Consider the following 9602-nt stretch of genomic DNA (forward strand, 5'->3'; position numbering starts at 1 on the left):
ACCCTGTCCCTTAAAGAGACAAGCCCTGCCCACTCCCAACTTCCCCTTCTGAAAACATGGTTTCTCTGTGCAACACATGGCCACCGGCATCTTAACTAAGGGCAATGAGGGCAGGTCTGATGACCCCACTGCCATCTTGACTAAGGGCAGGTCAGGTAACCAAGTCACCATCTTCGCTGAGGAACTTCTTGCCTCGTCTCACCATTTACTTGTGTTTTTGTCTCTACATCTCTCTCACCGACTCCGTTACGTGTGTGTTTTGCACAGTGGAATGCTTTTGGTAAGGCCCATGAGAGCGTCCACCTCACCCAACTCCTGTTTAATATATGTGTGTGTGTACGCATGTGACTTTTAATTTAACTTTATGTGTGAATATAAGTTAGCTTTAATTCTGTGTATTTGTGTATGAAACCTAAATTTGACTGTGTATATCTGTACATGTACTTACTGTTGAAAAAATGTTTTAAGTAGTCCCAGTCCTAATGAGCTCTGTTCATTGTATCTCACTCCAGACTAAGAAAGCAATGTCTCAAATATTGTAAATTGATATGTACTTTTAAATCTGTTACGACACACCATATATGTAATCCAACTCTGCTTTAAAATATATTTTATCTAATGATAAATTTAAGGTTATAAATATCTATTTCAGATTAACAAAGGCTAACCTACAGCCTTTCCTGTAAGCTCTTTTTCCACTATTGTCAGTTTTACTGCTAAGCTTCTACTGCAAACAGTGTTTTCTTCTTTGTCTTTCACAAATATAAATCTCTCCTGTTAAGTTAAAAGCCAGTACGGTTAAGCCTGGATCCAGCTCTCCAGGCAGATCCTATATCATAGTCATAACTTATCTATACCCGATAAACAGCCCTCAAGTGTTCAGAGATCTGAGGAATATGGCATTTAAATGTTTAATTATTAAAGGGCTTTAGGGGCTGGAGAGATGGCTCAGTGGTTAAGAGCACTGCCTGCTCTTTCAAAGGTCCTGAGTTCAATTCCCAGCAACTACATGGTGGCTCACAACCATCTGTAATGAGGTCTGGTGACCTCTTCTGGCCTGCAGTCATACACACAGACAGAATATTGTAAAATAAATATTTTAAAAAAATAAAGGGCTTTTCATAACAGAGAGACAGATTGGTTCCTAGCAGCAGCACCCTATTTCCTCCAAAGAAGACAGAAGGCAGGTGGGCACAGAACAACCTCCATCCACAATTAGCTTCATCAAGTGAAAGTGCTAACCACTGGGGAAAACTGCCTTTCATCTAAACTGAAAATCTCCAGACAGTGGATAAAGGAAAAGTAGAATCGACAGCTTAGCTGCTCAGGCCAAGGCAGGCTTGTCTTCCTACAGATTTCCTAACCCACAGGATCTTCTAAAACCTGCCAGGCTCTGCTTCTAACAACAGAAGGCAAATACAGTCCTCAAAGTCCCTGCCCTCAGTGACCATGGAGGACCCTGAAGAGAGTGGCTCAAGGTAGCCAATCGAGTGAGTTCTCCGTCATTTTTAAATCAATAACTCATGTGAAATTTTATCCTTCTCCAAGATCTCTGATGCAGTTTGGTAGCTGAGAGGTTTTGCCAGTTTAAAAAGGACAACCTCACCAAACAAATTTCACATGTTCTAAATAAAAGGTGTTTAAGATATGCAAATATGGGTTATTAAGGTGTGTACCTGTAAGTTATAAAGGTCTGAGAACAAATGAAAGTTACCAAATTTCTTTCTCACGCTGCCTTTCATAGTTTTAACATTATCAATAAAATGCTGATAAGCTATTACTCTAACTCTGGCAGAGGACTCTACTGCAAGATCAAGATTTTAAATTCTCTTGGTCATTTTCTAAAGATACTTTTATTTATGCAAAAACATTTGTCACAATCATTCTGGCATAAATATACTGCTGTTTATACAATGTATGTGTCTAAAACTTATGTTTTACAAACTCAAAGAATTCTTGTGAGTTCTAGGGAGCTGAATTTAAGGACTCAGCTTAAACAGATCAGATATACCCCCTCTTAATTCCCTGGTCCTGATAGCCTCCTCCTCAATTACCAGGACCTAAAAAAAAATTTTTTTTCTTCCTAAACTTAACCTTGTTTTCTGCTCTGCTAACACCTCACCAGGTCCAAGAGACACCAGACAGTTTCACACCACAAATCCTGGATAGGAGTGAAGCAACCAGATACTCCAGGATGTGACCAGCACCCAGCTTTCTCAGGTCCCCCAAGACTCTGACACCCACAAATAAGCAGGAAGCAGTCTTGAGAACCCAATCCCCTCATCTCCTTAACCTGCCATGCCTAGCTCCTTACCTTTTTATTATAAGAGAAAGGTAGGAATGTGGGCCTGCCCTGTCACCCGGGTACCCTGTCCCTTTAAGAAATAAGCCGCGCCTCCTCTCCATCTCTCTTTCTTTCTCTGTCTGTCCTTCTTCTGAAAAGGTGGTCTCTGCATCTCTCTTCTCTTTCCTCCTCTTTCTTCTCTTTCTCTATCCTTCTATGTCTCTCTCTTCCTTTCTCTCTCCCCACCTTATACCCTTTCCAATACCCACTAAATAAACTCTGTACCCAAGCACTCTCTCTGCATGGCAGATCTATCTGTCTCTCACCTGCCATGGTCTCCCACCCACCAGGGGACCTGCCAGGGTCCGTGCATCACGAATAATAACACTGCCTAGGGAGATGGGCTCTAGCCAGGTCCATCTCCAGTTTTTCAAAAAAAAAGAAAAATGTCCCCGAATCAAGTTTTGTAGGGGCTTAAGAATGCCAAACCCACAATCCCCATTGCTCATCAGGCCCAAACAGGGGCAAGCGTACATCCTGACACATTCCCTGCCTGTGAACCTCCTGCCTACGCGTGACAAAGCATATCCAGTGCCAATGGGTCAAACACACTTGTTAGGGGAATGAACACATATGGCTTGCTATGTCCCATAAACAATAGCCACCAGCATCGTGGAAGTATCTGTCCTTGGGCAAGCGGCTTGCCGATCAGGGGTATTTTTGCTTCATGGGTCTCTTAGGCCTAGTAACTAAAACTTAAAATGAAGCTTTGGCTCTCACACCACCCGTGACATGCTATGTCACTATGGGCAGAGCAACAGGCCAACACACCAAGGGCGGAGACTTTAGAAACTATGATCCAAATTAGCTGCCTTGCTGCTTTACACACGGATTCCTCAGCTGTCTTGTCCCAGTGATGGAAACCCAGGAAGAGAGCCAGAGCCCACGCTAGGCACAGAAGAAAAGGAAGGAAGGAGGGAAGGAGGGATGGACCTGCAGAGAGGGAGGAAGGGGCAGGGTGCACACTGGGAATCTTGGCATTGCAGCAGAGGGTCTGCAAGTGGGCATAGCATGCTGGTGGTGCACACAAGAGCTGTTTTGTTCCCACCTGCTGGGAAGGGCCTGGGGTATTCTAACAGGCTTGGGAAGGATTTCTCAAAGCCCCTGGATTTCTCCCAGGGCATCATGGGTCTGCAAAGAGCCCAGTGGCTCCCTTGTCTCCAGTTCATGTTGGAGGGTGGAGACTGTGCTGTGGAGCCCTAGTGAGCTCCCAGACAGACTGAGTAGGATGTGGTGACTCAGAGGTCTGCAGGGCAGCTCAGGGCTAAGCCAGTCATTCCCAGGTCTGCCACCAATGCAGGCTGAAGCAAGGACTATGGGCGGGGCTTATCAGACAAGGGGTGGAGTTTGGAGGTAGACTATTAGGGAGATTGCTGCCCTTGCAGAAGAACTTTGAGGGTTACTATTGAGATGTCAGACCTCGGAGACCCTCACTGCTCGCTGTCAAACTCTCTAGAAGCACTGTTTGACTTTGGGCTTGCAAGACGCCCCTCATGCCTGAGCTGGGGCTTGCTCCAGGAACACAAGGCAACATAGTGAGGGCTTGGCCCAATACAGTGGCTCATTCTTCTGAAATAACACACAGCCTTAGGGGCAGGGGTGGACTGTACCTCTGGAAGCCAGCTGGGAGACAGTCAGTTCCTACACTGGTAGGCCAGCTCCCTGGCTGTCTCAACTACTGTTCCCACCCAGAGAGGACGTAGCCTTATGATATTGAAAAACTGGAAGCCTGGTGGGACACTGGGGGGGGGGTTGTGCTAATGAGACAAAAGAAGAAGAATCCAGAAATTTCTTCAGCTGTTTTATTCTGTCAGGCCTGGAGCAGGGATAGCCTCAGCTAGGCAGATGAGCCCACAGATGGAAACATTGAAAGTGGTATCAGTGAAAAGATTGCTAGATCTTGAGAGCCGGCATGGCTCTGTAGCGCCATCACGGAATCTGGAACCAGATCGACTGCAGGAGGAGGACTTGAGAAGAGAGGAGGGCTCTGCAGACACTGGGTTTGAGAATAATGACAGTGTTGTAACTCCTCCAGCCGACCAGAGTGGGTGCGTTCTCGTCAGCGGGTGCCGAGAAGGGGTCGGCGTCCGGTGTCTCTTCCTTTTTCTTCTTGATCCAGTTGGAATAGTAGGAGACTTTGGTGAAGATGTTGGGGCTGGAAATTGGCTCTAGACATGCTGCTCTCCAGCTGCCCAGGCCTACCACATACCAGGAGCCATTCAGTGAGCAGACAAGGGGACCACCAGTATCTCCCTGAGGAGAGAGAAGACATAGCTGATAGGTTCAGGAAGGAAGGAACACACATTGCCCAAGCTAGAAAGGACTTGCTGGGGACCAGAGGTCTCTACAGCTATCTTGAGTGGTGCCCTTTGGGTCCATGGAGGCATATTTTTGTTTGTTTGCTTTTATTTAAAGCATAGGAGTCCTCTCTAGTCGGTATCTTTGAGGCAGGATCATAGAATTCTACTTAATACAGTTGCAGAGGGACCTTGTACAGCACCTACCTGGGGCAACCACAGATTTTTAGTATGTGGATGGCAACTAGAACAGCTGAACATCTGGCATCTGTCCCACCACCCACACGGGAGAGGAAGCCACTAAAAACACACGCGGTGGCCTGCTGGCCGGGGTTAGAGAGATGGCTGAGCTCAGCTGCAGTGTTGGCGCCATGGTCGCTTACTAGGCAGATGGATTTTCCGTTCTTCACGTCCCCAGCACATATCATATCATCTTTTATAACATTATATTGACCGATGATTTCTGAAGTATGGAAGAAGGTTTCGCATTCCTTGTTATCAATGAGGGAGACCTCTGCTTCCTGCAGAGGGAAAGGTGATGGCAGGAACTCTGTGGGAGAAGGGTTCAGCTGTAAGAGGCAGCTGAGGGAAGATGTCAGCTCCCTTTCCTGAGGCAGTCACTCTAGGCCACAGTGGCAGGGAAGGGCTCATGACAGGCATGTGATGACCAGTGGAAGTGGCATTCCAGAGCAAGCAGTGGGGCTATGGAAGACAGGGACAAGCTGGAAGTCAGAGTGACTGCAAAGGTCTCAGCATGAGGACCTCAGGCAGAGCTTCCTCAGCAGGTTAGGGAACTGAGACTGTACCCAAGGGCACAGAAGTCAAGGAAAGGGCAATTTAGCTTTCCAACAGCTCTGGCTGCTCTGTGGAGCCCAAGCTGGGTGCAGGGATGCTGGAGTCTGGTGCAGGGATGCTAGAGTCTGAGTGCAGGGATGCTGGAGTCTGGTGCAGGGATGCTGAAGTCTGAGTGCAGGGATGCTGGAGTCTGGTGCAGGGATGCTGGAGCCTGAGGGCAGGGATGCTGGAGTCTGGTGCAGGGATGCTGGAGCCTGAGGGCAGGGATGCTGGAGTCTGATGCAGGGATGCTGGAGCCCAAGTGCAACCCTGGCATAGGACTCAGAGCAGAAATGTTTAGGACCACGACAAGAAGACTGGCCAATCACAAGGAGCAACTGGACCTGGAGATGTGAACTCTGCTTCCAAGTGCTCTCACAGATCTGGCCTGGGGTCGCCTCATAGGTGCAGACCGACAACAGCACGGCTCACTTCTTGCGTAGGTCACCGTGCACATCCCTCAAGGTTGGTCAGGGGCTGCCTGTGTGTAGCAAACCCAAACCTGCCCAGAGGCCCAGCAACCGTGATCAGCAGGGACATGACAGAAGATGGCTGACAGTTTGGTCTCTTAGGGAGGCCAGGTTCTCTGCTCTGAGAGCTGCCCCAGCCCACACCTTCCTTCTGTGCTCTTACTCCCATCGCTTGGCCAGGACTGAAGACCCTACCTACCCTGACATGGGCCCTTAGAGAGTGAAAGTCTGTCCCTTCTAGTTCTGCTAAGCCACTGTTCTCGGGACAGACTGTGAAACTGATCCCAATCCCAGAGAAACATCTGACTGTAAACCTCCTTGGAGCTGCTTTGCCAGATTGTGACCCTAAGTTTCATGTCAAATTTATATTTATTTAACTTGTCATTATATTGTCTTAAATTAAAAGCATTCTGCTGGGCTGGAGAGATGGCTCGGTGGTTAAGAGCACTAGCTGCTCTTTCAGAGGTCCTGAGTTCAATTCCCAGCAACAACATGGAGGCTTACCACCATCTGTAATGAGATCTGGCGCCCTCTTCTGGCATGCCGGCATACATGGAGGCAGAATGTTGTATACATAAGAAATAAATAAATAAATAAATCTTTTTTTTTTTTAAAAAAAAAAGCATTCTGCTATGGGATAATGCTCTTGTATACGGTAAGATTTGTCACTCATATTAGTTTAATAAAATACAGATTGGCCAGTAGCCAAGCAGGTGACCAGACTAAGAGGATGCTAGGAAGTAGAAAGGCAGAGAGTTACCAGCCAAATGCAGAGAACGTAAGATGAGAATGCCTTACTGAGAAAAGGTACCAAGTCTCGTGGCTAAACATGGACAAGAATTATGTAAGAGCTATTTAATAATAAGCCCGAGCAATAGGTTTATATTAATATTATAATTAATATAAGTCTTTGTGTGTTTCTATGGGAATGAATGGTTGTGGGACCAGGAGGGACAGAAACTTCCATCTACAGCATCCTGTGTAAAATCACTGCCTAGGAACTCTGTATTCCCAATCTAAACATCAACAGCTTCCCTTGCTGATAGTAGGCTCTTCCTGTGGTCCAGCATACCAAACTCCAAAGACACTGAATTCCCTTGTATGCAGAAAACCCATACACTTGAAATCATCTCTATCTGAAACACTATCTGACACAAGGCAAATGCAATATAGAGACTAGCAATACTGTATTGTTTAGGGAATAAGGACAAGGAGAATGTCAGTCCCCAACACTCAGGCTTTTGGTCCCCAAGTGACCAGATCTGTGCATCAGAACCAGTCTGCTCTGGCCTTAAGGGTTGGACAGTAAGGTTCTCAGAGTTGAATGGCTCCCAGTTAAACACTAAAACCTACCCCATGCCTGGCCACTCTCATCCTCTTAAGGATACCTCATGTCTTTCCTGGCCAGGGTAGAACAACCACTGTTTGGTTCTCTGTGCCTTGCAGTGCACAGAGTCAACCGCACTTAGAGCTCTGGAATCAAAGAGCCCGCACTTCTGATCTGAACCACAGGAAAGGCCTCCACGGTCTCTTGCCCCTCACCCTCTTCACCTGCCCTGTGTACTCACTATCCTCTCTGAGCATCCCCCAGCCGCTTATCCAGCAGGACCTAGCTTGAAACACCTTCGTGGTATTCTCTGGGACGCAGGCCGGGAAGATGGAGGAGCTGTACGCCACAGGCCTGTGCAGCTGGATCAGAGCAATGTCATTCCCCTGATGGTGGAACTTGTTATAGTTCTCGTGCAAGATGAGCTTATTCACCGTCATCTGCCGGCTGGAGTTGGTGGGACTGCCCAGCTGGTTGTACCCTAGCAGAATCCGGTAGTCAGATGGTTTTCGGGACCTATTGGAGGGCAGCACCTCTGAGTGTGACAGCTGCTGACAGTTGACAGTGTCACGTGAATTACCCACCCTACAGGCAGCCATGTTGCATGTCCCATCATGGTCCTCCCCTCCTGATACTGGGATGGTCCTTCTCTTGAAGGGCAGATGACCTCCAGCAGCCTGAGGACTTTGGTCCTTTTGGAGGCTTCCAATCACTTCTCCAGCATACCCTAGTATCCAAGGAGCTGTGGATTTCATTCCCGTTAAAAACTATTTGAGGTGCATCCAACTGCTTCATCTTGGAGGCAGAAAGACTGCTCACTTCCAGCCCTGACCAGATCCCTCTCAGGGCTGCGTGAGAATTGTTTTTCTCAGAGCTTCTAGGAATACCTAAAAGGAAAAATATGTTTCCTAGCTCTGGGCCTCTCCTTATTGAGGGATGGCAAGGCAGGTGGCGGGCACCATGCAAGGGCAGGGCAACAGTGCAGAGGACTCCCATTGGCAGCAAGCTATTCCAGAACCCAGCCTAGAAGGACTGTCAGCTCTGCGTCCTTCACCCCTCTCCTTCCCTCCTAGTGACTCTCTCCTGCACCCCCTTCCCAGCAGAAGGGCCCCGGGGAGGGAACACGCACCTTTGGAAGCAGTGGGCAGCACCGGCTACCCAGTTTTTGTCGATGAGAACGGCTCCACAGATATGACTGCCGTGAAAGAGCAGACTGGCCTGCCACGGCCACCGCTCAGAACTGGCCATCTGACCGCCATAGATCTTCCCTTGGAAATTGGTCCTGCCACATACTGTGGAGACAATCCCAGCCGCCAGGCACCTGCATTCAGGATGCATGTGCTTGGTGCCCCAAATGTCAGCATCAGCGGGACTCAGGGGACACGATGGCCTCTCTTCTCCATTTTCAGGTGGCCATAGCCAAGGTCAAGAGTGGAATGGCATAGTTCATGCTAACAAAGAGCCTCTTGGATGGCAGGGATGGGGGTGGGAGGTGTCAGGCTGAGAGTCAAGAAGGGTCAACAGAAGAGAGGTGCTGGCAAAGAGGAGCATGACGCCAGGCTCTCTCCTCAGACTTTACTAATGTGAGGAGCACAGCTCTGAAGAGGCAGAAACCGTGGCTGACAGAGGCCATTATTGTCTTTGGATGGGTGTGCCCTCCCGTCTCAACCCAAGGAAGAGCATAGTATAGCCTCGTGCATGGCCTTGACCCTGAACTGAGGGGTCCAGAGATCAATGGGAAAGAATCAGCAGAGGCTGTGGGTATCCGGTATAGACCCCCCCACCTCCAAATTTTCACCTTCAGTGTAAAGGCCTGCAAAGCCTCCCAACCGCCTATGTTCCGAGGGAAAGGGAGGAGACATGCCCCCCCCATCTGTCTCCTCTTCTGGACACTTACCATTCTGCTGGGCTTGGGGGCCTTTGGGGATGGGCCAGACACCCACAGTGAGTGGTGCTCTTTGCAGGGGCGTGTAGTCCTGGGCATGGAGTGGCAAGAAGCTGAAACAGAGAAGAACAGCCAGAAGGCAGGCTCCGCTCCAGCCCAGACCCAATTGCTGGGCCCTGGTGCCCCGCATCTGGCCGGCCTGCCTCTGGGTTCCAGACAGAACAGAAAGCACGTGCAGACAACCGCCTACACTGGCAAACTGCCTCTAGGGAACTCCATCCCTCGCCCATCCTGACCTCGCGGAGCTGAGCAAGTGTGCTGAAAACCTAGGTCCATGGGAGGCAGTCCGCCCTGGAGAAAGTTTTCTCCTCAGACCCTCTTCTCGGGCTTCGGCAGAAGTACGCTCTTGGGGGAGTGGGGCCAAGGAACATTCACCGCATCCCAG

The 9602-nt window shown here is 48.9% G+C and overlaps 1 protein-coding gene across 1 annotated transcript; it reads right to left on the bottom strand.

Moving 5' to 3' along the window:
* Positions 1 to 4273: 4273 nt before the first annotated feature.
* On the bottom strand, positions 4274 to 9347 carry LOC121450700 (serine protease 40-like). Its single transcript, XM_041655923.1, has 5 exons — positions 9170 to 9347; positions 8402 to 8564; positions 7514 to 7788; positions 5025 to 5191; positions 4274 to 4597 (listed from the first exon to the last, which is right to left on the bottom strand). Exons 1-5 carry the CDS (start codon positions 9345 to 9347, stop codon positions 4274 to 4276), a joined length of 1107 nt encoding a protein of 368 aa, XP_041511857.1.
* Between the last annotated feature and the right edge of the window lie 255 nt (positions 9348 to 9602).

Source organism: Microtus oregoni, unplaced genomic scaffold (assembly GCF_018167655.1).
Source record: "Microtus oregoni isolate MIOR12 unplaced genomic scaffold, Mior012 000007F_ref0000211, whole genome shotgun sequence".
In the NCBI taxonomy this organism is placed as follows: domain Eukaryota; kingdom Metazoa; phylum Chordata; class Mammalia; order Rodentia; family Cricetidae; genus Microtus; species Microtus oregoni.

What these genes read in the sequence shown, in the direction of transcription:
- LOC121450700 (XM_041655923.1), bottom strand. Translation starts at nt 9,347, where the DNA reads ATGCGGGGCACCAGGGCCCAGCAATTGGGTCTGGGCTGGAGCGGAGCC. An exon ending in CCCCCAAGCCCAGCAGAATG is followed by an intron (nt 8,565 to 9,169) that starts GTAAGTGTCCAG and finishes TTGTCTCCACAG; the next exon opens with TATGTGGCAGGACCAATTTC. An exon ending in GGGGATGCTCAGAGAGGATA is followed by an intron (nt 5,192 to 7,513) that starts GTGAGTACACAG and finishes CTTCTCCCACAG; the next exon opens with AGTTCCTGCCATCACCTTTC.